At 56.8% G+C, this 27,440-nt stretch overlaps 3 protein-coding genes across 13 annotated transcripts in view; 1 reads left to right on the top strand and 2 right to left on the bottom strand.

Annotated features, from left to right (window-relative positions):
• Positions 1–302: 302 nt before the first annotated feature.
• On the bottom strand, positions 303–8,788 carry AKT1S1 (AKT1 substrate 1). Of its 8 annotated transcripts, XM_035711406.2 has the most exons (7): positions 7,992–8,641; positions 7,186–7,269; positions 6,097–6,152; positions 4,199–4,584; positions 2,997–3,074; positions 2,738–2,907; positions 303–1,376 (listed from the first exon to the last, which is right to left on the bottom strand). In XM_035711406.2, exons 4-7 carry the CDS (start codon positions 4,575–4,577, stop codon positions 1,233–1,235), a joined length of 771 nt encoding a protein of 256 aa, XP_035567299.1. In that variant the 5' UTR covers positions 4,578–4,584; positions 6,097–6,152; positions 7,186–7,269; positions 7,992–8,641; the 3' UTR covers positions 303–1,232. The 8 variants fall into 8 exon arrangements, with proteins under 8 accessions (XP_035567299.1, XP_025279988.1, XP_048964875.1 ...); XM_025424203.3 differs by lacking the exons at positions 6,097–6,152; positions 7,186–7,269 and adding an exon at positions 8,648–8,786 and having other exon boundaries at positions 7,992–8,105; XM_049108918.1 differs by having other exon boundaries at positions 6,097–7,269.
• TBC1D17 (TBC1 domain family member 17) lies at positions 8,742–21,413 on the top strand. Of its 2 annotated transcripts, XM_025424190.3 has the most exons (18): positions 8,742–8,882; positions 9,021–9,155; positions 9,432–9,530; positions 9,760–9,834; positions 13,605–13,728; positions 14,427–14,634; positions 15,141–15,252; positions 15,337–15,495; positions 15,851–15,979; positions 16,075–16,178; positions 16,756–16,850; positions 17,316–17,432; positions 17,512–17,612; positions 17,695–17,794; positions 19,438–19,535; positions 19,689–19,805; positions 20,513–20,599; positions 20,687–21,413. In XM_025424190.3, the coding sequence occupies exons 2-18, from the start codon at positions 9,135–9,137 to the stop codon at positions 20,885–20,887; spliced, it is 1,947 nt and encodes a 648-aa protein (XP_025279975.1). In that variant the 5' UTR covers positions 8,742–8,882; positions 9,021–9,134; the 3' UTR covers positions 20,888–21,413. The 2 variants fall into 2 exon arrangements, with proteins under 2 accessions (XP_025279975.1, XP_048964834.1); XM_049108877.1 differs by lacking the exon at positions 20,687–21,413 and having other exon boundaries at positions 20,429–20,568.
• Positions 21,414–21,690: 277 nt separating this feature from the next.
• IL4I1 (interleukin 4 induced 1) overlaps positions 21,691–27,440 on the bottom strand; it is a 37,111-nt gene continuing 31,361 nt past the window's right edge. For all 3 annotated transcript variants that reach the window (XM_025424193.3, XM_025424192.3, XM_035711347.2), the window contains 6 exons: positions 27,150–27,388; positions 26,426–26,538; positions 25,387–25,588; positions 23,518–23,586; positions 23,126–23,262; positions 21,691–22,649 (listed from right to left, as the gene is read on the bottom strand). In XM_025424193.3, coding sequence (XP_025279978.1) covers positions 21,707–22,649; positions 23,126–23,262; positions 23,518–23,586; positions 25,387–25,588; positions 26,426–26,538; positions 27,150–27,388 — 1,703 coding nt within the window. In that variant the 3' untranslated portion in view covers positions 21,691–21,706. The remainder of the gene's footprint in view (positions 22,650–23,125; positions 23,263–23,517; positions 23,587–25,386; positions 25,589–26,425; positions 26,539–27,149; positions 27,389–27,440) is intronic.

Below are 27,440 nucleotides of genomic sequence, written 5' to 3'. Positions count from 1 at the left end.
TGTTCTCTAACTTTCAGCTGTCTTATATTAGGCAGAAAACTTCTGGCCTCAGTTGGTCGCTTCTGGCTGTCGAGACTGAGTGGATTCCAAACACTGATGCTTTGAAGACCACATTCCAACACTCATCCCCCCCAAAGATCGGGGATCAGTGGTCACACAGAACTGGAATCTCCCCCTACAACCCCATGAATCTCTTATCTGCAAAATGGGAACAGTAATTCCAACTCCCAACTTTACACTGAAAGTCAACTAGGTGCTGCTCATTCGGCTTCAAAGTGTTGAATGAACACACTCTATACTCATTTGTCAGAGGTAAAACTCTTTTAATCTCAGACCACCGCTCCCAACTCCCGATCCCCACCCACGACTCTCTTCCCCACACAAGGGCCGGAGAGCGAGGGCCCCTGCCCCCCACCTCGGGTGGACAAGGGCCCTTTAAGGCACCTGTGGGGGTGGAGGGAGAGGGGCGGGAGCTGGTGCCGTCCTGACTGCAAGGACGGACTACGATTGGCAGGCTGTTGTGGGATGGAACCGAAGAGGGTGTCAGACGCAGGGACAGGATTGGGCCATCCCTGGGAGAGGGTAGAGGGGCACATAGTCAGGACTCGGTCAAAAGCGACCCCAGTCCCAGTAGTGTAAAGAACGTAAATTTAAGGCCGCAGGCCAATCCTGGGGTTAGGAGGGTTTGGCCACGCCCCCAGAGGGCTGGAGCCTATCAGGTGGGACAAACTAGGAAGGGTGGGCTGGCGACTCCGGGAGATTGGTCAAGCCCTTTGCGTTCAAGCCAATCAAATGAAGTTGCCTACTCTCTAGGCTGTAGTGGCTTACCACTCCCCAATCCTGTGGCTTGGCTGTTCTTTTTCAACCAATGCCGCGCGAGCGAAGCTCTGGTCACTGGGCGAAAACGACAGTTGACCCTTATGAGGGCTTAAAACTAGCCACGCCCCGGTCCGGGAGCGAGCCAATCCCTTAATCGAAAGAATCTGTCGCTGGGCAAAAAAAATGCAGCGACAGACCCAATCCGGAAACTAGATAGGTCCCGCTCCTCGGCGCGAGAGGGGGTCGTGGGCTGGAAGGACGGCGGGAATTGGCGGGGAAGGGGCAATCCTGGGACCCCGGGAACCTGAGAAGCCGGTCCCGGGTCTGACTCGGATTGGCCGGGCCCAGGGGCGGGGCAGGGGTGTAGTGTGGGGCGGGGCGGACGCTGGGCCTGGAAGCGCTCTCCCTGGGCCTCAGTATTTCCGCTTCAGCTTCTGGAAGTCGCTGGTGTTGAGCCGCGGCCGCGGCAGGTCCCCGAAGACCTGGGTGTCCTCGGCCTCCCGCAGCACCAGCGCGCGCATGCTCGCCGCGATGCGGTCCAGGTCCGGCGAAGAGGGCTGCGAGACCGGGGCGGGGTCAGCGCCCGCCGCGGCCCCGCCCCAGCACTTTTTGCCTACTGCCAGGAAGGCCCTTTACCCTATCTTGCTCCTTGTAGGATCCTTCTAACCAACCCAAATACCACCTCCTCCAAGAAGCCTTCCTGGCCCTCTCTTCCTTCCCTTCTTGGCCTAACTCTACGTGCAAGAACAGCTAACCGTCCCACTATCCTTCAGTTCCTTCTTACACAGTGGAAGTGCTGTTTCTCTGCTATCAAGGCTAGATACCAGGGGGTGTCATGTCTAAGGATGTGGGTTGGGCTTGGCATTGAGTCATGTAACAATCCAGCCTCTGCCAATGACTAGCTGTCAACAAGCATTTCATCTCCTGAGGCTTCAGTCTCCCCTTTAAAACGCGCAGCTGATGACAGCGCCTGAGACAATCAGCACAGTGAGTGCTCAAGAAGTGTGAGCTACCACGTTGCCAGCGCTATAGGGAAGGGGCCTGGTTTCACGATGGCCTCCACCCAGGAGGGGCCCTGTCATTCTGTCTGCTCCAGCAATTAGGGCAATCTCCCTTTTGGCCCCACACCTTGAGCTGGGCCTAGCCTCCAGGAGAATGGGAGAGGCCACACGGACAGAGGCTGGACCTGAGCCGGTTCAGAGGTCAGACCAGCGCCCCCACCTCTCAGGCCTCAGATGTTGTTAACTGGCAATACAGGCAGACGGCAGATGGATGCTGCCAATGTGTCAAAGAGGACACGGGGGGGGGGGGGGGGGGGGGGCAGGGGCGCGCGGGGGAGAGAGACACACGATGACCATGGGACTCCAGGGCTGCCTCCCTTGCAGTCTGTAACTCCTTTCCAAAAGGAGGCTGGGTTCCAATCCCAGCTCTGCCCTTTCCAAGCTGAGGTCCCGGGAAGTCACAGATACTCCCGGTGCCTCAGGGAAGTTCAGCGCTGGGTGAGGAGGAGCCACCCAGGCCAGGCCAGGAAAGCCACCTGAAGGATTGTGCCAGAGAAAGAGGAGGTAGGGGAGGAGCCAGGAACACGCAGGGTGGGGACAGAAGATGACCTAACCCCTCTGTGCCTCAGTTTCCCCTTCTGAAGGGGATACCAAAACACCTGTGCCTTGCCAGGAGCAGGTATTCTATAAATGAAGCTGTTCCTAAAACCCAGAAGAGGCTTTTCTCCATGGCACTGGGGTACACTGTAAGGCTGCAGTAGTTCAAGCTTTAGGGCTCTGGCCCAAAAATCTGCCTCCTGAGGTGGAGGGCAAGATCAAGCCCAGGAAATGTGGCTTCCATGCCAGAGGGCTTCCTGGAGGAAGTGGCTCTGAGTCCCTCCCTGCACCCTCCTCTTTTTCTCCCTTCTGCCCCTCACCGGCCCATTCTCTTCATCCGATGACCGTGCTTCTGGCCTCTTCTCCTTGAAGGCCCAGACGGGCACGGACACAGGCAGGGACTTGGCATACTGCTGTGTGGGCAGGGCTGAGGCCGGGGGCACGGAGTAGGCGGGGGGGCCAGCAGGGGTCTCCTCGCTCAGGCTGCCATCTGGGAGAGACAATGGCCTTCAGCCTCTGTCCTTGCCTTCATCCCAGCACCCTGGGGGTGGCGGAGTGGGGACAGCCTGGGACACTTACCATCTGTGCTCTCAGGGTCCGACTCACAGAAGGGGGGCAGGTCCTGGAGTGTGGCATCCTCGTCCATTACAAAGAGCCCTATGGATGAGGTTAGTGACTCAGGCCAGTCAGGTCCCCGCTGTACCCCATGTGCCACCACCACCATCTCCCCACTCCTTGCATCGGCCGGTCCCTCAAAAGCCTCAGGGCTTCTGGAATTATTCCCTCTGCCTCAAACACCCTCCCCCTTGGTTATCTGCCTGGTCATCGGCAGAAACAAATCCAGTTTCTGTCTGTTACGCCCTCAGGTGAAAACAACTGGCTGGATAAACATGAAATCTGCAAGATCTGTTTGGGATAAAGGACTCAAAATACAGACGGAGAGAACATGAGCCAACTGTGATCCCTGTTTGACAAAGAGGGACCAGGAGGCACAAGAGAAGTCAAATCACTTGCCCAAAGTTCCAGAGTTAATAATGCTGCTCGTACAGCATATTCAGTCACTAGGATTTGAATGCAGGCCTCCTGGTTCCAGAGTCTGTGCCCTGAATCCTATGCGGGTCTCCCCCAGCAACAATGAAGAAGCAAGCATTAATGGTGACAACACAGGAGTAAGTCCTACTTAGGGCACACACACCCCTCCCGCAAACTCCTAATCACTCTCCAAAGCCCTAATGTTATAGAGTCCAGTCTCTCTGAAGTATCCAACCTCCTGATTCCCCTCAAAACAGCCAGTTGCTTTCCCCGTGGCTCCCTTAAGCTGTGGCCTGCATTCCTGACTCCTCTGTAATTCCTACCTTTCTCACCAGCACTAGGCACCCCAGATTTGAAATAACTCGTTCTGCTCGAGCTCCCAGCTCAGGTTCCGACCCCATGGTCGCCACAGGGCACGGTCTCCTATTGGACTACCAATTCCTTGGCAGGACTGGGAGTCCCTCAAGAAAAGGGCCGAAGCTGGCTCTGTGTCTGTGTCTAGCACCTCCCAGCACAGAGCTGGCTCCCGGTTAACATGTAACCATACAGGCTGGGAGAGGGGAAATGACCTGCTCCAAGTCGCACAGCAGGGCCCAGGTCAAGCCAGCCTGCTCCCCCAAGGCTCTTTGAGCCTGAGGCTGCCACAGAACACCCGGGCACAGAGATAGGCGAGGCCCACCCCTCCGGGATTCTGACCTTGCAGGCCATTTGCCAAGCCCAAGAGCTACCCCAGCCCCCACCCCTCTCACCTCCATCATCGCTGACACCCAGCCGCTCCCCAGAGGTCTCCGTCTCTGTCCGCTCCTCCTCGTCTTCTTCGTCATCCTCCCTGGCCGGGGCAGGCCGAGGGGGACTCCGAGCAGGGCTGGGTGGCTGTGGTGCTGGCGGGGGCACGGGGGGCCGGGCAGCAGCAGCAGCCCTATGGGCCAGGGCGATGTCGTGGAGGCAACGGCGGGCAGCCTCAGCCAGGGCCCCACGGCCATGGGCCGCGTAGGCACAGGGGCCTGGGCGGGGTGGCGGGGGCGGCGCGGCAGTCAGCAGCACCAGCTCCGTGCCTGTCCGGGCCCGGAAGCGCTCGGCGGCCCCCACCACCGCCTCCCACAGCTCCTCGGGGCGCCCCGACGCCATCCACGCCCTGCAGGGCAGAGCAGGACAGAGAGCTGAGGCCCGGCTGGCTGCCCTGTCTGCACCTGGCCCCTACGTGTCCACCTGCCCCAAGACGCCGCTCCCACCCCTCCCAGCCACCTGGTCCCGGCTGAGCTCAGCCCCTTCCCCGAAATCTGCCACTCTCCACATTCCCCACCATCCACACCTCCTAGCACCGTCCCCAACCCTCCGGACCCATTCCTCCCGCCACGCCCAGTACCGACAGCCCCCGCCCCTCCTCTTGGCCCTGCCTAGTCCAATGTGGGCACCACCCGCCACCTGTGTGACTAAGGAGCCCTTGAGATGTGGCGGGTCCAAGGTGAGAGGTGCCATGAGTATGAAACCCACACTGGATTTTAGAAGACTTGGGACAAAAAAGGTTGGATGTCAGAGATCTCACTGGCAGTCTGAGGTTGATTACATGTGGAAAAGATGACATCTCAGATATAATGGCTAGTTGATATAAGGCGAAAATGACTTTTATCTGTTTTCCTTTGACTTTTTTAATGCAGCTTATAGAAGATTTGAAGTTATATGCCTCGCCTGCATTCTTTTTCTGCGGGACAATCATTCCAGCCTCTTCCTGAACCTCTGAGCCTCCAGTTCGGGCCCCTTGGGGTCCTCCTACACTGGAACTGCCCTTGCCTCTCCCTAGTATCCCCAGGACATGGTCGTAACCCCGGCTCTGCACTCAGCTTCACAACCTTCCAGACTTCTGAGCCCTCAGACCTGCAGTTAAATAGTTCCCCTATACCAGGTCCCCCTATACCTGGATAACTTGTTCCCTGATTACTTGTTGACCTTTCTCTCACCCTAGCGTGGAAGGAGCTTCCCCTCATCCCAGATGGGCTCAGTCCCCACTCTCTGGACTCCTACAATGTCTGAGAGTCCTTCCATTCTAGCACATATTCCCATGGGGAGTACTGTCTGGATCCACCTCCATCTCCCCAGCCACTGTGGAGCCACCTGAGGGGGAGCCCATGGGATTAATCTCTGAGCCGCCAGCATTGCCCAGCACCTGACAGGCCTCAGAGACCAGGGATGGAGCAGAAAATGGTGTGCAAGCTGCTCTCTGCGCCTAGACTCCATCCATGAAATTTTGTATTTCCTACAAGACTTTTCTGCCAGATGCCTTCCCTAGACCCACAATGCCCTGGGCTACATCCATTATACCTCACTGTCATTTGAGCTTGTGACAATTGTACCTGTCTGCCTCCTCCATCACACATCTGAGCTCCCCAAGGTCGGGGATCTGTACCCCAGAACAGGTCTGTCCTAAGCAGACAATCTACTGGATGCATCTACTTATGAAATGAAAAGAACAAGGGGTTGGGGTGCCTGGCTAGCTCAACTGGAAGAGCATGCAACTCTTGATCTTGGGATTGTAATCAAGAGCCCCACAAAGGGTGTAGAGATTATTTAAATAAATAAACAAACTTAAAGAAGAGAGAGAGAGAGAAAAGAGCAAGGGCAAGTGGGCTGGCTTCCGGCCATCTCAAACCTGCTGTGTGACCTTGGACCACTGACTGGCCCTCTCTGTGTCTCATTTTCTTCTTCCTGTAAATCAAAGTGGTTAAACCAGGACTGCTGGGAAGCCAAGAAGCCTCCTCAGGGAGGTAGGGGGCACCCCAACATTGGAGGAATTCAAGCAAGGTTCTAGTCCAGCCAGGGTTATTTGATTTCAATGTGCAGGCCCTTTTCAACTTATAATCACATGAACCAGTGTTTGCTGAGCACTGACTCTGTGTAGGGAGTCTACACCTCTCATTTCACCTCCCACCTGACCCACTAAGGTGGGAGCTGTTACCTCACTAATGAGACAGCCAAGGCCCATAGAGTACAAAGCCCTTGCTGGAAGCCACACACAGTGAGGTCACAACCAGCACCATTCCTGACAGACCCCATGGCAAACTCACCCTGCACTTCCCACATGCCAGGCAGGGATGCAAATGGATCATCACCATTCTCATGCTACCTTCTCCCCAACCCTATGAGGCAGGGGCTGTTATTACCCTATTTCATGGTTGCACATCAAGGGCTTAGGGAGATTCAGTATCTCGATGAGGTAAAAGGGGCTGGAGAGGAGAGCCTGTTCTTAATCCCAAATGCCATCTTGCCTTCCTTATCAGGAAAGGTTTACATTCAGATGGAGAAAGTGAGGCTCAGACAGCCTAAGGCATTGGTCAGAGTCCCAGAAGTTAAATGGGTCAGAGCAGGGCTGACTCTGCTGTTTGCCTGACTCCAAAATCCAATAGAACTGAGAAGTGCTCAGGGTCTCACCTACCAGGAGGAAACCAAGGCTCAGGGCAGGGAAATGACTGGCCCAAGGTCACACAGCCTGGCAGTGCTAGGCCTAGGGCTTTCACATCTCTGGGACATCAGGATTAAACTCTCTGTCCTAGATCTTAGAGTAGTTACAGGATTGAAAAGAGTGTAATGGGGGTGAGTGGGTGTGAGGGTCCTCCCACTGTAAAGAGGAGGAGAACTGGGCAAATACAAGGAGGGCAACTCAACTTCTCTGCCAAGGCCTGGGGGCTCTCTGGCATTAGTTGTTTAAAAGTAGAGTGGCCAAGACCAGGGGAGACTCTACCCTTTCAGCTGCTGGAGGAAGTCTTGTATCCTCTAAGGAGCTCAGAGATGGACGGAGGGTCCTCAGCCAACCAATTTGAGGAGCCTAGGATTAGGGAGAGAGGTGAGACTTGTCCCCCAGAGGAGGGGGAGGGGAAAGCTAAGGTAATTGGCCCTTTAGGATGAGATGAGGAGGTGAACTGAAAGAAGTAACTCTAGGAAGAGGTGAGGAAAGAGGCAAAGTCCACCACGCAAGGAGGAATGCTAATTAAGCCCCCTTCCGACCACCTGTCAAATTGGCAGTGCACCCCCGCCCCAAAGTGGGAGAAACTCGAGGGTGGCCCCCCAGCCCCCACCCCGCGAGGCCGGGGGAAAGGTGAAGGCCTGGGCTCTTCCTCGACCTCTCAGAAACCTTCTCCCCACCTCGCCCGGGGGTCCAGGGAGGACCCACTTCTCTAGGAAGAAAACAGGAAATCCCGCCCAGGTGGGGGGCCAGGACCGGAAGTCCCGCCTTTGGACGGGTGAGGGGAGCCCCGAGTCCCCCCGAGCAACCCCCAGACCCTGTGGACATGGTCCACGCCAAGGCAAGGATCCTAGTGGGTCTGCAGACCGGAGGATAAGTCTGTCTAGGTTTTGCCTCCAGTGAGACACAACGGTTCCCGCGGGCTACCCCTTCCTAGCGCTCAGCGTAGGGTCGCTGGAAGATCTCTGCCCTCTGATCTACTCAGGCCATACCCCTCCCGCGAGCGGCTCGCCCTCCCAGCGCCCCTCTCCTCCGGACGGCCAAATCCTCCCCACACCGCGGTTCACAACGCCGCCTCCACTCACGTGCCCGTAGCCAGCATGGCCGGCCCGGCGCCGTCGCCGCCCTCAAAAGACATGGCGGCGCCTCGCGTCACTTCCGCGTGGTTGGCCCTCCTCCATGCTGCACACTCCGCCTCCCTTATCGGGGCCGCCCGAGACCATAATGACCACGGGGACATCACCGGATCACAGTGGGACAGTGGCGACAGCAGGGTGCCCATAAGAAAGATGGTGAAAGAAAGGCTTCAGCTTGCTCGGAAACAAGCCAAGACCATTTCGATTTGCTAAGAAATACGGCCGTCGGCACGTGTATTCTCAGGACCACAGTAAACTAAGGCCAGCGACCTGACGCCCCTCACCCATTGTCAACTTCTTCCACAGAAATGGAGGAAAGTAGTGCCCATTAACGACATGGCAACCATCCTAGCATCACTTGCCCAAAGCGTACATGGACTCTCCCTCCAGCCTATCCCCCTTTTCAGCACCAATGCTGGGGAAGATCCAATATGGCAACTTTTTTTGCTTCGCTTTGCCAGGCTTCAATATGGCGGCCTACACCGCCGCCTCCCGACGGTGACTCAGGAATTCGACTGGGTCCGCTTCGTACCCGGGGATACTGACGGCTTCATCCCGTTAACCCAAGTCCCTCAGCACCTCTCGTGACGTACGCCTCCTCTCACCTTCTTTTCCTTTACCCGTCTGTTTTCCAGGACCTTGCTGTTGCGCCCCTCAGAGAGATGGGACTGCCCCGCATTAACATGGCCGCAGCTGACAAGCTTTGGCCGTGCCCTCGAGCAAAATGGAATCTCCTTGGCTTCGATGCCAGTATACAATATGGAGAAAGAAGGAGGTGTTTCGGAGAGCGCTGGGGCGAGGGGGTGGAGCCCTTGGATCCTCCCCCTTGTTTACTCCATGGTAAGGGAAGCGGCACTGCGCATGCGCACTCTCGCTGGCCTGCCCCTCCTTCCCCGTGCGTGCCATGTGACTTACACCCTCGTGGTTCAAGTTCAGCCACCCCGTTCTGAAAGGTGGTTACGTCCACTCCTGTTCTAGAACAGGCAAGGGCGCTACCACTGTCCAGGCTTGAGGGGAGTCTCCTATCCGGATGTGACAGCACGGTGACCCGGAAAGGGAGAGGGCCGGGGCAGTGGGACCTCGGCCGCGGCTATGGAGGGAGCCGGCTACAGGGTAAGCACTGGGAACGCGTTCTTTCCCTCCTGGGGATGCGAAGCGACGCCCTCTGGTAGTCGGCTTCGCCCAACGCCCTGCCGGAGCTCTGGGAGCCCGGCTGAGCCGGAGCAAAGACACCATTCCTTTATAAATACTCTGTCACCCTCCCCTCGGCTGCCCTAGGGAAGACCCTTACCTTGTGGCCCCGCCCCCGCCGGCTGGGACGTTCCTCTGGGCACCGCCCCCTGGCTGTCCTGCGCTTGGGTCCCGCCCCTCACCGATTTGTGTCCGCAGGTGGTGTTTGAGAAGGGTGGTGTGTATCTGCACACCAGCGCCAAGAAGCACCAGGACCCGGACTCCCTCATCGCTGGCGTCATCCGCGTTGTGGAGAAGGTGGGCCAGGAGGGAGCAGGGCTCCGGCGGGCCCTGGGCGAGATGGAGGCGGCGTCTATAGGAGTATGATCTAGGAGGTCACGATGGGACCTTAAGAAGGCAGGGAGCGCGGACTGGGGGTATAAGGGGGGCTTTGTAAGCCTGAGGGTCCGGGCCGGGGAAGAAGTACAGAAATACGGCTTGCGGTGATTGGAGGGGAGTCTCTCTAATTCCTCTTTTCTTTCCTCAGGACAGCGATGTTCTCCTGCATTGGGTTCCTGTAGAGGAGGCTGGAGATTCCACCCAAATTCTCTTCTCCAAGAAGGTAGGCTTTTCTCTCTTCTCGTTTCTCCACTCGCTTTTTTCCAGGTTCAGGCAGTGGAAGATGTTTGAAGGACCTGGATGCAAACCCAGACTTACTTTTGGAGCTTGTGTGATCCTTGTTGGGATCTAGGTTCTCTTTGCTCCTTGGTTTCCTCTTGTCTGTAAAATGGAGCTGAAGATGCCCGATCAAAAGAAAGCTGACACCATGAGATTTGTAGCCTAGGGGACAGCTGCCCCCTCATCTGTTTGCTCTTAGGAGAGCCCTGCCAGGGTGCGAGAGGACGGCGTGGCCTGTGGATTCGGGTTCCACGAGCTCTCAGTCCACAAGAGCCTGAAGGGGTGTGGCATGTCCCCTTCAGAGAGGAAACACACCCTGACCCAGGTGGCTCACCCACTTCCCAGGACACCTTCCTACCCTGGGTGCCAGACTTTGCCCTTCTTGTTCTTAGAGGCTCCTGAGGCTTTTTGTCACCAGGCTCTGTGCTGGGACCCAGAGAGGAGTCTGACTTGGACCCTGCCTCAGTCTTCACCCCCATTCTACTTTGGGAAACTGAGGCACAATGATTGGAAGTTCCTTTTGCAAGATCAAAAAGCTAGGAGGTGTTGGAACTTGAGTTTGATACCAGACTCTCTGATTCCAGAGGCCTGCCCCTTTCTGGAGGAAGCAGACATTGCGCTGGAACCGTAAGGATAAGGGAGCAAGAAAATACTTCAGGGATGGCAGGAGGAAATGGGGTGTCTCTGTAGAGCAGTTTGCTGGAAAGATGGTTGATTCTGAAATGCCCGACTGGGAAGCTTGGATGATGTTCTAGAGGCCTCGGGGAACCATGGGAGGAGAAGGGTGTGGGTGTGGAAAGCTCTCCTGAGAGACCGTGCTGGGAATGGGCAGGTCCGAATAGAGGGAAGTTGGAGGCAGGGAGGTCAGGAAGAAGGTTAGAATGGTGTACCAGGGGTAGAGAGAATGAAGCCTCACTTGGGGCAGTGGGGGTTTGAATAACCTGGCGAGGGTGTGTATGTGTGTGTGAGACAAATGGAGATTCCAGAATTCTGCTCAAGCCAGGGTTGAGGAGGAAGCATCGAGCATTCTGCGTTTTTTGTCAGCTTCGCAGGTCGGCTGAGTGCCTCTCTTGAAAATGTGACTGTCCTCTTCGGCAATCTTATTTTTGACTAACACAAACCCACTGAGGGGGGCTCCTGAGTGACTCAGTTGTTGAGCGTCTGCCTTTGGCTCAGGTTGTGATCCTGGGGTCCTGGGATCAAGTCTCGCGAGCCTACTTCTCCTGCCTACATTTCTGCCTCTCTCTGTGTGTCTCTAATGAAGAAATAAATAAAATCCTGGGATCCCTGGGTGGCGCAGTGGTTTGGCGCCTGCCTTTGGCCCAGGGCGCGATCCTGGAGACCCGGGATCGAATCCCACATCGGGCTTCCGGTGCATGGAGCCTGCTTCTCCCTCTGCCTATGTCTCTGCCCCTCTCTCTTTCTCTCTCTGTGACTATCATAAATAAATAAAAATTTAAAAAAAAAAAATCTTAAAAAAAAAAAAAAAAAACCTCGCTGAGGTAGACTGCAGTGGAAAAGGCACACACGCAGAATACGCTTAGCTCCAGGGAACACAAAATCTGGCGGAAGACAAGTTAACAGACAAGTTTATTTTTCTCATTTTATAAGACACTCAAAGAGGCTGCTGGCCTTGGCTGGCAATGTCGGGGCCCAGATTGTTGAGACCCTCCTTTGCGTGCCCTGGTAATTTTTTAATGATTTAGCTGCAGCTCCTGTATCTGCCTTTTGAGGCAGGAAGAAGGGGGCAAGCAGGGTGCCAGTCACATCTGTCCTCATCAGAAAAAAACAAGGCATTTCCCAGATGCTCTGCATCAGGTAGGAGTTATATTTGGCCACGTGGAATAGAAACAGAAACGACCGTGGCTTCAGCTCGATAGTAGCTCATACTTCTCGCTTGAAAAGTCTAGAAGTCAGCAGTACAGGTTCACATGTCATCACCAATCCTTCCATCTTTGCTGTGTCATTCTCGGCATGGGGCGCCTTCCTCACGGCTGCCTTATGGACCAAAAAGGCTGCTGGAGCTCCAGCTTTTTTGACTGGTTTTGCTCACTTTGTACGCGTTGCATGTTGGTCAGGAGCTTTGCTCGTCCTGATTACTTATGGAAGCCTGCTGCTAGAGCAGCCACCATTCCTTGTGGCAGAGGGCAAGAGCTCTTGCCAGGCAATTAAACAGTCCATCCTGGGAGGGGTACATCCCAGCCCTTTGGTCAGAACAGGTTGCATAGCTCCACCCAGCCAGTAGAGCTCAGTGAGCTACGATCCTGCCATGTGCCCAAGAAGCAGAGGGCTGCAAATGCTGGCAGAAAACAATACTGATTCTCGTTATGTTATGTAAACATTGATGAAACATGAGATTCATCTCACAAAACATGGGGACCAGAGATGGTTTTCCCAGGGATGGTTCAACAGCCCTGTGAACAGGTGTCTTAGTGACTTCCTTCATGGTCCCAGTTGGCTGCCAAAGCTCCAGACACCATGCTTTCCCTCAACAGCACCCAAAGACTGGCCTGAATAGGGTGCTGGTCAACCCTGTACATGCCTTTTTATAATCAAGAATTTCCCGGGATCCCTGGGTGGCGCAGCGGTTTGGCGCCTGCCTTTGGCCCAGGGAGCGATCCTGGAGACCCGGGATCGAATCCCACGTCGGGCTCCCGGCATGGGGCCTGCTTCTCCCTCTGCCTGTGTCTCTGCCTCTCTCTCTCTCTCTCTCTCTCTCTCTCTCTGTGTGTGTGACTATCATAAGTAAGTAAAAAAATTAAAAAAAAAAAAAAAGATTTTCCCTTTTAAACTCTCCACCAATGGCATCTCAGCTTCCACTGGCCAGAGGTAGGGCCCAAGGCTACTCAGAACCACAAAGAAGGCTGGGAAAACAAATAGTGGGAAGTTTTAGCTTCTGTTTTGGGGAGGGCTCTGTCAACGTAGAAGGAATAGCAGAAATGGCTTTCATGTAGGACCCATCTGGGTTCTTCCAATAAGGTCCCATCAGGCAGGGTTTCATCACAGGAGACACAAAACACTCCGATTACTGTCAGCAGGAAGGGATTAAAGGCAGATGAGTAGAAGCTTGCCAGATTTTACAAGGGCTAGTAGAACAGGAGTGACCTTATAGAACTGACCTGCCAGGGGAGTTGCCACCACTTCCAAAATGAGGGCAGTGAGGAGAGATCATCATGGCACCTATGGAGGCCCAAGAACACTACCACCCGAGCTGCCACCCAAGGGCAGGAAGCCAGTTGGCTCTCACCAAGCTAGATGACTGAATGCTGGGAGACTGAGCTAGCTGTCACTTCTATCCTAGTCACCTCTCTGTGTGGGAAAACAGGAGTGTCCACCATTAATGACACAGCCTGATTGGCAGGAAGTTGGCTCTTTCCTGCTTTCTACTTGCTTACATCTTGTGTCTTGACCTCTAGGCTTCAAAGGAGCCTGGGAAATGTGGTTTTCACTTTCGAGCCTTTGCCTGACAGGATGGTGCACACTAGCCTGGGAAGGGACTCCAGTCGCTGCAGCCCTCCCTGTCCTTCCCCATGGCTGGTGGCCAGCACCATCAGCTGTGACAGCACTGTGACCCTCAGCATGGCCTCATCTGCACTGCTGTCTGCCTCAGTTTCTTTATTTGTTCACTGAGGCTGCCTTCCAGGTCAGCCTTGCAGCTTGGATCTGGAAACTCTGAATCTACAGCCCCTCACTCTTTTCCTTTCATTTCCCAAGGATGTCAGTGGGGGTGACTCGTGCACTTCTGAGGATGAACCGACCTTTGACCCCGGCTATGAACCCGACTGGGCAGTCATTAGCACTGTGCGGCCACAGTCCAGCCACTCAGAGCCCACTAGAGGTAGGCTGAGCCGGTGCCCCTGGGGGGCAGGTGGAGACATGTCTTACCCTCAGTGGTCATGGCTCCACAGGCTTTGCTGACCACAGTCAAGATGGCCATCGGTGCTGGCCTTCCAGTCTCAGGAGAATGGATCGGGGCGCAGGACTGTCCCTAGCCCAGGTCCAGCCTCGCAGGTCCTCCAGGGGTTGCAGCCTTGCTCATCTCACTGGGCTCCTGGATTGTTTGTGGGCAATCATGAGTCCTGCCTGTGAAGGTTTCCAGGCTGTAAGGGTGACAGTTACAGGGTGAGAGGGTGATGTAGGTTATCCCGGAGTGCAGGGGGCACCAGAGGAGGCATCTGGCCCCTCTGGGGAATGGAGAAGCCTTCCAGGAAGGAGTGATGCCAGCCCCTGGCTCTTGGGGGGAGACCTGGGAGTTTTCTCCCCAGCAGAGAGGGCAGCCATGCAAGGCCAGAGGCACAGGGCGGCCCTGGTGTGTTTAGGATATTCGAGCTGTGGCTCGAGTATGGTGTCTGGAGTGAAGAGGGGGCAGGAGATAGACCTGAGGGGCCTGCCATGAGGTTGAGGAACATGGGCTTCACTCTGAGGGCCACAGAGCGCCAAGGGAGATCTTAGAGCAAGTCAGTTGTGTTTCCAAGGACATGGGAGGTGACCCAGGGCTCCCAAGCAGCTCTCAGAGGCTATCTGTGCTGTTCCTAGGTGTGGAGCCCAGTTCCCCCCGGGGCTCATGGGCGTTCTCGGTGAGTCTTGGGGAGCTCAAGTCCATCCGCCGGTCCAAGCCTGGCCTCAGCTGGGCCTACCTGGTCCTGGTGACCCAGGCTGGAGGCTCCCTGCCCGCCCTGCACTTTCACCGCGGGGGTACCCGAGCCCTTCTCCGTGTCCTCAGCCGCTACCTGCTGTTGGCCAGGTGAGCCTCTTCCCAGCACCGGGCTTTTGCAGCTGCAGCCGGGCCCCTTGGGACTGTGAAAACAACAGCCTGATTGAAAAACAGAAAAAGGGGATCAACGGGCACGTGTAACCGTAAAGCCAAGGGATTGTCTGATTTCGGGCAGGACTTGGGTCCTGGAACATTAAGAAGAATTGTTTTTCTTCCCTCTGAGTTGGTATCGTGCTGGGGCAGGGGGGTTTCTGGAGACCTGGCTTAGCATCCCTGGTGACAGAAGCATCTCCTTCCCCAGCAGCATCCCCTGAGCTGCCTTGCACTGGCCTGTCCCTGAACCGGTCACTCTGGCAGGCAGGACGGCCTTGGCCCTCAGTGGCCAGCCCTGGGTTGTGTGGCTCGCCCCCGGGGTCCAGCTATGGTCAGGCCTTAGGTGAAGGATTTCCCGGGGGCCATTTGACACTGGGCCCCAAGGGGGAAGGGACACAGGTGAGGCCTTTGGCCTGCATGTCACCATCCTGCCCCCTCCCCAGCTCCCCGCAGGACTCCCGCCTCTACCTTGTTTTCCCCCACGACTCGTCGGCCCTCTCCAGCTCCTTTCACCACCTCCAGCTCTTTGACCAGGACAGCTCCAACGTGGTGTCTGTGAGTGTCCCAGAGCCCTGCCTGGCCCCTGTGGGTGGGATGGGGTGGAGCTGTGACTCCCCTCCCCCTTGGCCCTGTCCACAGCGCTTTCTCCAGGACCCCTACTCCACCACCTTCAGCAGCTTCTCCCGCGTGACCAACTTCTTCCGGGGAGCCCTGCAGCCACACCCAGAGGGGGCCTCCCCCGACCTTCCTCCACCCCCTGATGACGAGCCAGAGCCTGGGTTTGAGGTCATTTCCTGTGTGAGTATCAGGTGGACCCTGCTGTCTTCTGGCTGTCACCTGGGCAGCCGACTATAAATCCGTGGGCCTCCTTTTCCCCGGTGTTGGGGATGATCCAGTCCCCCATTCATCAGATGGCATGAGGAGTGATTTCAGGGAGAGTGTTTCGTAGCCTGCGTACCCATCACCTGTTATTACCGGGGGGCCCTTCCTGACGTGGAGGGTGGCTTTGGTGCTGACCCAGAGAAGTGGGTACTTCCCACCTTGCCTGCTGTTTGTGGAGCTGAGAAGGACTCTGAGTTAACTTGCAGGTGGCCTGGGATGGGGCCAGGGAGGATGTGGGTGGCCTGGGGCTCACCTGCGTTGTATGGCGCAGGTGGAGTTGGGGCCACGGCCAGCTGTGGAGCGGGCCCCTCCAGTCACAGAGGAGGAGTGGACCCACCATGTGGGACCCGAGGGCCGCCTGCAGGAGGTCCCAGTGCTGAAGGCCCGCATCTTCTCGGGGGTAAGGCGCCGGGGGTGTCTTGTCAGGGGGCAGTTAGGGGGACTGGGTGGAGCCAGGGGCCCCCTCTGAACCGCTGGACCCTCTCTCTCTCCCAGGGTCTGAGCCCTGGCCTGAGGCGTGACGCTTGGAAGTTCCTCCTGGGGTACCTCAGCTGGGAGGGCTCGGCCGAGGAGCATAAGGCCCATGTACGCAAGAAAACGTGAGTGAGAGGCTATGACCCCCCTCACCAGGCTCCGGCTCTCCAAGTCGGACATATCCCCCATCACAGCACAGTACCTGGCACATCACGGGTGCACAGCGTCAGGCATGAGCCCTCTGTGTGCTGGGCACCGCCATCATACAGGCAGACAGCAGGAAGCAGGCAGGCTTGTCTCCCATGTCCATCGCTGTTTTTTTGTTCTAGCAATCATTGCTCTGTGGCGGGCTTCCTTACCCCATGGGGCCCGCTTCTCCTCTCACCTGGTACACGTTGCGCCCCTGCTATGTGTCCTGGCCCCCGCCCCAGTGCTCTCTGTCCAGCGAGGATGACAGACTTTGAACAAAAGCCCACAGAGGGGGCACCTGGCTGGCTCAGTTAGTAGAGCATGCAACTCTTGATCTTGGAGTTAGGAGTTCGAATCCTACGTTGGGGGATAGAGATTACTTTAAAAAAATTTCTTTAAAAAAAAAACTCACGAGGATGTTCTGTGTCATGAGAGATGTCAGAAATAAGACGCTTGGGGGTGGCAAGGATGAGTAGGTGGCCTAGTTCTCACCTCCCCCGTCCCCCCACCCAGGGATGAGTACTTCCGAATGAAGCTGCAGTGGAAATCCGTGAGCCCCGAGCAGGAGCGGAGGAACTCACTGCTGCATGGTTACCGCAGCCTCATCGGTAGGTTGCGGAGCCAAGGGTGGGTGGAGAGATGGCAAACAGCAGGGAGAGGACGGGGAAGCCCCTGCCTCCCCAGGAATAGGATGACACCCTCTGCAATGGGGAGATGAGGGGGAGCAGTGGTGGGAGTAGCCAGGATGGGCAGGAGGAGATGGGGAGCAGATAAGGGAGCCAGACCCCTCAGGGTTTGGATCTGCTGTCTACTCCTCGTGAGATCTTGGCAAGTGATTTTGCCTCCTTGGGCCTCTGTTTCCCATCTGTGGATGGTTAGTAGCTGGGAGGCTGTGGCAGTGTGGCTAGCATGAAGCAGTGGAAATCCTCATGCCAAGGCACTCGAGATAGTTTCTGGACCGACTCATACCTGCCTAGGGTCTGCCACGGAGGAGTGGGGGCTGGTGCCTGGGGCCAGTAGTGATGGACCCCCGCAGCCTTTCCACCTTAGCGTTTTGCACCCTGTCTTTACAGAGAGAGATGTGAGCCGTACTGATAGGACCAACAAATTCTATGAGGGTCCTGAGAACCCAGGGCTGGGCCTGCTGAACGACATCCTCCTCACCTACTGCATGTACCACTTTGATCTCGGTGCGACGCCAGCCCAGGAAGGGGTTGGGGGCCAGGCCTTCCCTTGGGGGGTGCTGATCTCCTGTCCACCCACTGCCAGGCTATGTCCAGGGCATGAGTGATCTCCTCTCCCCGATCCTCTACGTCATTCAGAACGAGGTGGATGCCTTCTGGTGTTTCTGTGGCTTCATGGAGCTCGTGGTGAGGCCCAAGGCAGGCACGGGAGGCAGACCCCCTCCAAGGGATTGGGGTCTGGCTCCTCACGTGGCCCTCCCTCCTGCAGCACGGGAACTTCGAGGAGAGTCAGGAGACAATGAAGCGGCAACTCGGACAACTGCTGCTGCTCTTGAGAGTGCTGGACCCGCCGCTTTGTGATTTCCTGGGTAAGTGTCTCAGTGGGCCGGCAAGGAAGTGAGGGGCTGCAAGCCTGCCATGTCATCCCTGGAACTGGCCACTGACGGTGTCAAGGACATTTGGGCCGGGTCCAGACAAGAGAAACCTCTCTGCAAAAGCCAGAACCTAAAATATACACATAAAAGCAGGATTGGTTTGGAGCAAAACCCCAGTGAGTGTGGTTGTGAGCGCCTCGTGTACCCTGCCTGCCCCATGGAGCTGGCTCCTTCAGGCTACCCTCAATCCCATACTTTGCAGATGAGGCCTGGGGTTGGCTCCTGGCCCTTCTCACCTCCTCTCCCTTTGAGCCGGGGATCACAACGCTGTTCTCTGGGCTCTGGGGCTGGGACTGCTGGAGTCTGGCTTTAAAATCATTTCTTGTTGCATATACGGTATTAAGGGGAGAAAAAAAATTCCCATAAAGAAAGTAAAAAATGCTATTGATGGTATTGTTCTCTTTTTTTTTTTTTTTTTTTTTTTTTGGTATTCTTTTGAACACAGATGATGAATTAACTCATTTATGGGCATTTCTTTACTGAAATTTAGGTGGCCTTGGGGGAGGGAGATATTGCTAGCATCACTTCACTGAAGAGGAAACAGTGCAAGAAAACACTTCCACGGGTGCTTGGACACTCGCTGCCCGACTTTGTGACCTTCTGTCTTAAATACGTACAAGAGGAGGTCAAACTCGATCTGCTGGACATTGAGGTTATTTGTAGTTTTTCATCAGGACGAATATTGTCTGGATAATTTCTTTACGTTAAATTCCAAGAAGTGGAATTATATTAGGGGCAGTAGATCTTTTTACAGCTTTTGAAACGTTTGTTCCTATCAGTGCTTTCCTGGAAATTTTTACCAGCTTATGTTTTTGTTAGCTGAGTTATGTGAGTGTCCACTTCCTCTCGTGTCCACTGTCATCGAGTATTAAAGATTTTTTTCCCTGAGTGTCCTGCATCCTTCTTATGAGACAGTAGAAAACGGAATTAGCTCACCTCATTTGGGAGTCTGGAAGGCAGGATGGAAAAGGTTCCTTTTGACACAGCATTCCTGGCTCACCCCTGAAGCCTTCCCTTCCTGGGCATAAGTTACTTGTCTAGACTGGTAGAGATTCTTTTTTTCTTTTTTTTTAAGATTTTATAGAGAAAAGAGAGAGAGAGAGAGAGGCAGAGACACAGAGGGAGAAGCAGGCACCATGCAGGGAGCCTGACATGTGACTCGATCGCGGGTCTCCAGGATCACGCTGTGGGCTGCAGGGGGCGCTAAACTGCTGCGCCACTGGGACTGCCCACTGGTAGAGATTTTTTTTTTCTTTTTTTTTTTTTTTTTTTTAATATTTTACTTATTTATTCATAAGAGACACACACAGAGAGAGGCAAAGACACAGGCAGAGGGAGAAGCAGGTTCCATGCCAGGAGCCCGATATGGGACTCGATTCCGGGTCTCCAGGATCACACCCCAGGCTGCAGGCGGCGCTAAACCGCTGCGCCACGGGGCTGCCCCTGGTAGAGATTCTTCCAGCCAGAATAGGAGTCTCAGTCTGACCACCATGCACACTGAATTAGAATGGGATTGGAATGGATTTTGAGCTTGTTCTTTGCTGAGTACCACCCTTCCCACCACTGTCTTCCTCCAGACTCCCAGGACTCTGGCTCTCTTTGCTTCTGCTTCCGGTGGCTGCTCATCTGGTTCAAGAGAGAATTCCCCTTCCCGGATGTCCTCCGGCTGTGGGAGGTGGGCCTGCCAGTTTGGGTGGAAGGGCAGAGAGAAATCGGTCAGCTGTTCTGAGCTGGGAGGCTGCTGGGAAATGGACAGAGGGGTGGGGGCAGACCTAGGTGGGACCTCAGGCAGAGCCTGGGCCATGACAACTCCCTCTGGTTCTTCTAGGTGCTGTGGACAGGCCTCCCTGGCCCCAATCTGCACCTGCTGGTGGCCTGTGCCATTCTGGACATGGAACGTGATACCCTCATGCTTTCTGGCTTTGGCTCCAATGAGATCCTCAAGGTGAGGCCCTGGCTCCTTCCCAGTCCTCCCCCTCTCCCTGCCCACCCTGACCTGGATAAATGGACATGTCAGTTGAGGTGAGAACTCTGTGGAGGCTGGCACTATGCCTGTGCCCCAGTACCTTGGGGTAGTAGGTATTCAAAATAGGATTATTTAAAATCTGGTTGCCTAGGGATGCCTGGGTGGCTCAGCGGTTGGGCGCCTGCCCTCGGCTCAGGTCGTGATCCCGGGATTCGGGATCAAGTCTTGTATCAGGTTCCCTGCATGGTGCCCGCTTCTCCCTCTGCCTATGTCTCTGCCTCTGTCTGTCTCTCTCATGAATAAATAAAAATAAAATATGGTTGGCTAAGCGGTGAGGGAACCATGGCCATGAGACCCGGCCTGTTTTTCTCTACTCCATCCTATCCCTGGCTCCCAGCAGTGCCCTCAGTGTGGCCAGCACATGACGGGGGTACCTGTCCCTGCTCCAGTACATTAATGAGAGGCAGGGCCGTAGAGGTGGAGCTCAGTGTCCTTTCCCTTCACGGTATCCTGCAGCTGGCTAGCAGCCTAAGAGGGAATGACCTCCCCTTCCCCCCGAGTCCCCGGCTCCACCCACTGTCTTTCCTCCATTGTATCCCCAGCACGAGGCACTGAGTGGGCGCTCGGGCGGTGGTGGTTGAGTGCTGGCAGGCAGGCAGGCAGGCCTGACCCACCCCCTCCCACAGCACATCAACGAGCTGACCATGAAGCTGAGCGTAGAGGACGTGCTGACACGGGCTGAGGCCCTCTACCGGCAGCTGACCACCTGCCCGGTGAGTTCATGACCTCTCCCACAGCCTTCCCCACCGGCCACCTTTGGTAAACTGCTGACTTTTCGCATCCACCCCCCACCCCTCCAGGAGCTGCCCCACAATGTACAGGAGGTCTTGGGTCTGGTGCCACCCACAGAGCCCCGAAGTCCCTCGCCCCCTGCCTCGCCACTGCCTCTCTCCCCCACCCGGGCCCCACCAGCCCCACCGCCCCCTGAGGACACAGCCCCGCAGCCAGACAGCAGCCTGGAGATCCTGCCAGAGGAGGAAGAGGAAAGTGCAGAGTCCTAACCCCCTGGGCCGGTAGGCCCGCCCAGCACAGGCACTTTATCCAGCTCCCAGAGGCTGGGGAGGAAGGGTGCGAAAAGGGCAGGCCTTCCCACCGTGCCTCCCGTGCCCTCCCAGTGAGCTGATATCATTAAACTGACACTTCTGGCGTCCAGTTGTCCTCATGTAGGTGGAGGAAGGAGGCTGCCACCTTGGCACCGACCCGGATGGGGGAAGGGGGTGGCTTGTGGTCCCTTTTGGCCATGCTGCAGCGCTGACATCTGACCCTGGTGATCTTGATCCAGCCAATGAGATGTTAAGAGAAGGCCCCTTGTGGGCTCGTGGAGGTAGGGCTCTATCACCCGCCTGGATTTGGGGCTTTTGGAGGAGTGAGGATGGGGTGCTGGGGTATGGCCACCACCAGCAGCTGTGTGGGGACACTTCCTGGACATAATCGAGATGGAAGGGCCTGCAGAGCTGTTCAGACACTCTGGGGACTCTGCTTACCAGCTTCTTGTTATGTGAAAAAATAAACTAGTGTTTAACTCCAGTGCTTATCGAGCTTTCTGTTACTGGGATCAGGACTCCATTGTTTTGTGACAGCCAGAGTGGACACCGTGCTTACCATTTACCAGGGGCACAAAGCAGTGTCAGTCCTGTCCCTCCTCTCCCCCTCTCTCAGTGGAACCCCTACTCCCCAGGGACAGCTTCTGGGACTCCAGAATAGGTGCAGCCCCTTCTACTGTGAAGGCTACTGGCTTCGGCTCCAATGAGATCCTCAAGGTGAGGCCCTTGGGAACCCAGGGAGAGGGCAGGACCACACGGGATTTTCTGAAAATACATTTAATGCTCGGCTCTCTTGTGGGTGCTGTGCCGAACAGTAATCCTATGTTCGCCCGGGCTGTGGGTGGCACCACCCTTCTGGAACTCGCAGCGGGGATGGTGGGGCACCAGACGGGGATGGTTGGGCACCAGATGGACAAGCCCCTCTTCGCTGTTGCTGTCGCTCCACGTGTGCTCCTCTCGGCTGTTGATCAACACAGCCGCCCGAAGCGCCGACTTGACCGCGGTCTCCACCCAGCCGTGAGGGTAGGCCGTGTGCTCACCCGCGAAGTAGATGCGGCCGTAAGGGACCGCCCAGTTGTAGTCCTTCCCGTCTTCCCTGTCTTCGTGCCACAGCAATGGCGGCTGTACCACGAAGCCCCCCTGGCTGTGCGGGTCCTCGCCCCAGCGTTTGACGATGCCGCTGCCGTCCCAGAGCCGGTACACGATCGGCCCGTGCAGCGCCGCCACGTCGTCGAGCGCCACGCGCATCGCGTCTTCCGCGCTCAGGCCGGCGAATGTGGCCGCCCCGTCGGACCACGTGTACGAGGCTAGCAGAAGCGCGCCCTCGCCCGGCGGCGGGTAGAATATCACGCGCGACGGGCGGGCGGTGCTCGAGTGGCCGCCCTCGATGTGCTCGTCGTGCCAGAAGGGCCGGCGGAAGCTCAGGAACACCTTGGTGGCTGGCACGTAGTGTAGCGCGCGCAGTGCCTCCTGCCGCCTGCGCGACAGCGGCGGCGAGAAGGTAATGCGCTGCAGCGCCGGCCCGCTCGCAGTCAGCAGCACCACGTCCGCGGTCATGGCCTTCAGACTCCGGGCCCTGCGCGAGCTGGCGATGTGCACACGCACATCATGCGTCCCCTGCGTTATCGCCACCACGGGCGCGTGCAGCAGCACCGGCCCGGACAGCGAGCTCAGCAGCGCGCGCGGCAGCAGGTCCCAGCCGCCCACGATGCGGCTGTACCTGTGGGCGGGGCGAAAGAGAGATCCCGGAGCTCAGCCACTGCCCCTCCTCGGCGGCTCCTCCCCGCAGGCCCCTCCCTGCGCTCTACTGGGTCCGGGTTCTAGTTCTCACTGGTGGGTCCCCTTTTGCCTCGCCTTCTCGCAGGCCCCGCCCACTCGGTTACCGGCTCTGTCACCTGCTTGCTCCTCGCTGACCCCGCCCACTCACCTACCCCTGCCCCCGCCGGTCCCTGACATCCCGCGAGGACCAGGGAGCAGAGAAGCGTCCGATCCGGGCACCTCGCTTCATCTCCTCTGGGCCACGCCTTTCTCCGGAAGCCCGGGGATGAAGGGGCGAGGGTGGTCAGACTCGGGCGCCCCTTCTCTCACCTCCCCACTAGCCCGCCCCACCCGACGCCGACGGCCCCACCCACCCCATCACTCGGGCACCCGGGCCCTCACCGGCCCCGCCCCCGGCCCGCTGGCCCCGCCCCTCACCGGAGGTTGTCGCTGAGGCTGCTGTGCGCCCTTAGGGCCTCCGCGAAACTGAGATAGAAGAAGCCGTCCTTGGACATCACGTCTCCCAGGAGCCGCACGGCCGGCTGGCTCAGGTTCCCCTCCCCGAGGAGATATTCCTGCGGGACGACGGGCGCACGCCAGGGTCAGGACCCAAGCCGGCTGCACCTCTCTCCACACGGTGGGGGTCCCTCCCACGCCCAGCCTCTTGGTTCTGTGACGAGACCGTGAGCTCAGTACGGTTCTCTGAAGCTCAGCGACCCAGTCCCCCTTTTTGTGCCAGATGAGGGAAGCAAACCCAGAGAGGGGGTATGTGCCACCGTAGAGTCAGGCCTGGAGTCCACCCGCACAGCGACGCTGAGGCGCCCACTCACCAGGAGTGTGTGCTTTTCAAACTTCCTCATTGCCTTTCTGCAGCCCAGGGTCTTGAGATCTTTGAGGGCCTGTGGTGGAAAAAGGGGACAGCGCTGAGCTCCAGGGGCAGGACTGCAGAGGCCTCCCTTGGAGTGCAGACCCTAGGTTTCCTCCTGCACCTGCCCACGGCCAGCCATTTACCACACTTGTTAAAGCCACCAGGCGTCTGCCCATGCTGTGCCCTGGCCTTGCCCTCCACTGCAATTCAGTGTCACCACTCTGGGAAGTCTTCCCAAGTCATTACTGCCCCTCATGCCCCAGCCTCAGCCCACCGTGACAATGTCACACTCAGCCCCACTGGGCATGGTTTGGCCTGTGTCTGTCCTACCCTTTGAGTTCCGGGCTGGCTGTATCCTACTGGTGCTTAGTGACTGTCACCTGGATCACTGTGGGCACAGACAGAAGCAGAGTCCCTTCTGCCACCCATCAGCCCTGAGAGGTCTATTAACTGGTTTCTCCCCTGCCCAAAGCCCCCCCGCCCATGGCTCCCCAGTGCCTGGAGCCCCAGAGTTCTGCCCTCAACCAGCCCCACAGTCACCATCTTTTAGGGGAGCACTATGTACAGTGCCCAGGCCACCCTCAGGCCTCCCCAACATCTGCACCGCTGCACTGGTTTCCCTGCTGCCTCATCTTTGCCTGAAATACAAGCAGCTACCCCTTATTGTGCTGTTCAAACCTCCTCCCTTACTGGAAGCCTCACAGCTCCGTCTGACTTTAACCCTCTTCTCTGTCCATCTGGCTTCTCCCTCGTGGCAGGGAACTCCCCAAAGGATGTGCCCTTTCACTCACTCACTCACTTGAGGTGAACCTCAAGTCTCCCTAGGTTCCCTGAACTGGACAGTGACAAGGCACAAAATTGGCCTGGACTGGTACCCATTCTTGTCCAGGAGGGGAAATAGGCCAAGGCCAGCTCCTCCAGGAAGTCTTCCCTGGTGCCCTCCTGGAGGAGGGGACATTCAAGCTGATTCTTGGGGGATAAGCAGGGTTCTCTGGGTGAGAAAGGGTAAAGACCTTCCAGGCAGGGCAGGAAGCAAGAGCAAGCAAGGGCATGGGTACAGAATGGTGCAGGAGCAAAGTGGGTATGAAGGAGTATGAAGCGGCAGTATTTGGGCCACCATGAGGGCTTTGACGGGTAACAAAAATTTCTTGGAGAAGAGAAGATGAGGCTAGAGGGGTGAGAGAGACCAGACCATTCAGGGCTTGAACCTGAGGCTAAGGCACTTAGGGGAGCCATAGGGGGCTATGAGCAGGGGAGGAGCAGGATGAAGGTCCAGGGTAAAGGATGAAGCCGGAGCTGCAGCTGGGGCTGTGGAGACAGAGAGGTGAGAACAGTGCAGGAGATCAGGGGGTAGGAAGGACGAGGCGGGGAATTAATGGTGGAAGGGAGAGGGCAGGAGCTAGGGTGGTGCCTGGGGGTCTATCTGCCTTGTAATTGGGGTAGGGGCGATGGGACCATTGTGAGATGGGAGAATGCAGAAATAGGAGTATGGTTTGGGGAAGATGCTGAGCTCAGTGGGAGCTGGAGGACCCCAGGGTACAGCTAGGGGGGCATGGACAGAACTCTGGGTCTCCTGAGATAGATGGGGAAGATGTTAGCCTGCAGATCAAAGTTCAAGCCCACAACATCAAAGGTGAGGCTGTCTGGACTGTGTGTGTGTGTGTGTGTGTGTGTGTGTGTGTATGTCTGTGTCTGTGTAGGGGATCAGAGCCCAAAGCCTGATGGAGCTTTGGGGATGGGCTACATTTATGGGGATGCACAGATTGAAGAGCTAGCGATGGCAGACGGAGAAAGGAGAGAGACAAAAAGCCAGGCAAGGGAGTCCACCTACCTGGTTGAGAGCCATCTGGTAGATTTCTTCAGGCGAGTGGCCCTTCTCCCTGGGGCTCAGCTTGTAGCCCAACTTCTCAGGCATCTTCTCTACCACATAGTTCCGCAGCTTCAGGTTGTTCACTTCTATCCATGTGTTCTCGTCGTATTGAGTGAATTTGGTCAGGTTGAGTCCCAGGCTCTTGCAGAGCTCATGGAGGATCCTGAAGGGGCCGGAGAGGGCTGGGTGGTGTGTGTGTGTGTGTGTGTGTGTGTGTGTGTAGGGGCCCCTCTCAGGGTGCTTGGGGATGGGCATGAGACTGCAGTGGGGCCAGGATTGGAGTCATGAGTGTTAGGGCCCAGAATGAAATGGAAACACAGCTGGAGGCTAGAAGGCTGAAGGTAGAGTGGTTTAGGATTGTGTTTGGAGCAGGAGCCAGTGGTGTTCACTGGTGGATGAGGTGGGACTGGGGACAGAGTTTGGGTTGGATGAGGGCTTTGGGGAAGGGGCAGGGTTAGAGTCTGGAAGTCTGGCTGGACGTGGAGGGAGCAGAGAGATTTTTGTTTTAAAGATTATTTATTTATTTATTTATTTATTTAATTTATTCATGAGAGACAGTCTGAGATAGAGAGAGAGAGAGAGACAGAGACACAGGTAGAGGGAGAAGTAGGCTCCATGCAGGGAGCCCGATGTAGGACTCGATCCTGGCTCTCCAGGATCCCCCGGTCCCCAGGATCATGCCCTGGGCTGAAGGGTGCACTAAACCGCTGAGCCACCCGGGCTGCCCAGGAGCGGGGAGATCTTAAAGGTAGATTAGAAGAAGGACAGAGGTGGAGGTCTGGAGGTCTGGCTGGACCCGGTGTGGCTGGAGCTGGGAGATCTTGAAGTTAGATTAGAAGACAGAGGTGGAGGTGGAGTCTTGACACACCTTGGCTGGGGGGTTAGGTATGGGGTCAGAGTGGAAGTTCAGGAGATGGAGTTAGGGATCTGGCTGAGTCTGAGCACAGGGGTGGGGCTGGGGTGTCCTCGGTGCCTGCCTGGCTGCCAGGTCAGGCCTCACCTGTGTGAATTGGGCATGCGCATGGCTCCCAGCTCCCCAATCCAGCCCGTCTTCCGGTCCCGGTAGGTGAGGATGCGGCCTCCGATCCTGTTGTCTGCCTCCAGGATGGTGACCTGAGGGATGTGGGTGGGGGGAGGGAGGGGGGCCAGAGGGCCCTTCAGCTCCTCCCACTGACCTCCCATCCCCACAGCAGCCCAGACCTAGACTACAGAAGGATCCCCTTCTTTATGGAGAAGTGAGAGGAGTTGCTAGAATAGGTGTCATATATGATAATACATCACAATCTCCAGACTGCAGCAGGAAGACTGCAAGCCAGATGGCAAAGGGACTTCCCAGCTCAGGGAGTGGGGAGATTTCTTGCGAGGCACAATAGACCTGGCCCAGCCCATTCTTACTCTTGGATTTCAGTTGAGAGGAGCAGCAGTTAGACCTCAGGGGGCCCTTCTCCTTGAGGGGAGTTTCCGTCTCCACCATCACAAAATCCCCCTCCCCGCCCCAGGTTGGAGGACATTCAGAGGGACTTCCCTCAGGAATGAGGCAGGGAATGTCAAAGGCCTCTCAGCCTCCCTCTGGGTTTCACTCCCCAGACCATGGGGAAAAGCATAGCTTTTCTCCCCCAGGCCCTTAAACCTCAGCAGGGGTATGGCCAGGCCCCGACACCTGGGACACCCAGCCTGCATGCAGCAGGAGAGACTCAAGGTAGACTGCAAGCAGCACTTCTCACCTTGTGTCCAGCATCACTAAGCACCTTGGCAGCTACCAGCCCAGCAGCACCAGCACCAACCACAATCACCCTCTGGGGCTTCGAGGTCCGATTGAGGCCCAAGGTCACAACCTTGAGCAGCACCTCATAGTCAGGATCATGCATACATTTCTCAAAGGAATCCTGGCCGTGGGAGGTCTTCCAATCCAGGGAGCCCACCAGGCTGAGGAAGGTGGAGACCAGAACAAGCAGGTACCGGACTGGAGGGAGGAGGGTGGGGTCAGCGCATAGCTCAGCAGGCACATGTGGGTA

The sequence above is a fragment of the Canis lupus genome, chromosome 1, assembly GCF_003254725.2.
Source record: "Canis lupus dingo isolate Sandy chromosome 1, ASM325472v2, whole genome shotgun sequence".
Taxonomy (NCBI): Eukaryota; Metazoa; Chordata; class Mammalia; order Carnivora; family Canidae; genus Canis; species Canis lupus.
This window is presented reverse-complemented; position numbering and strand designations above follow the sequence as displayed.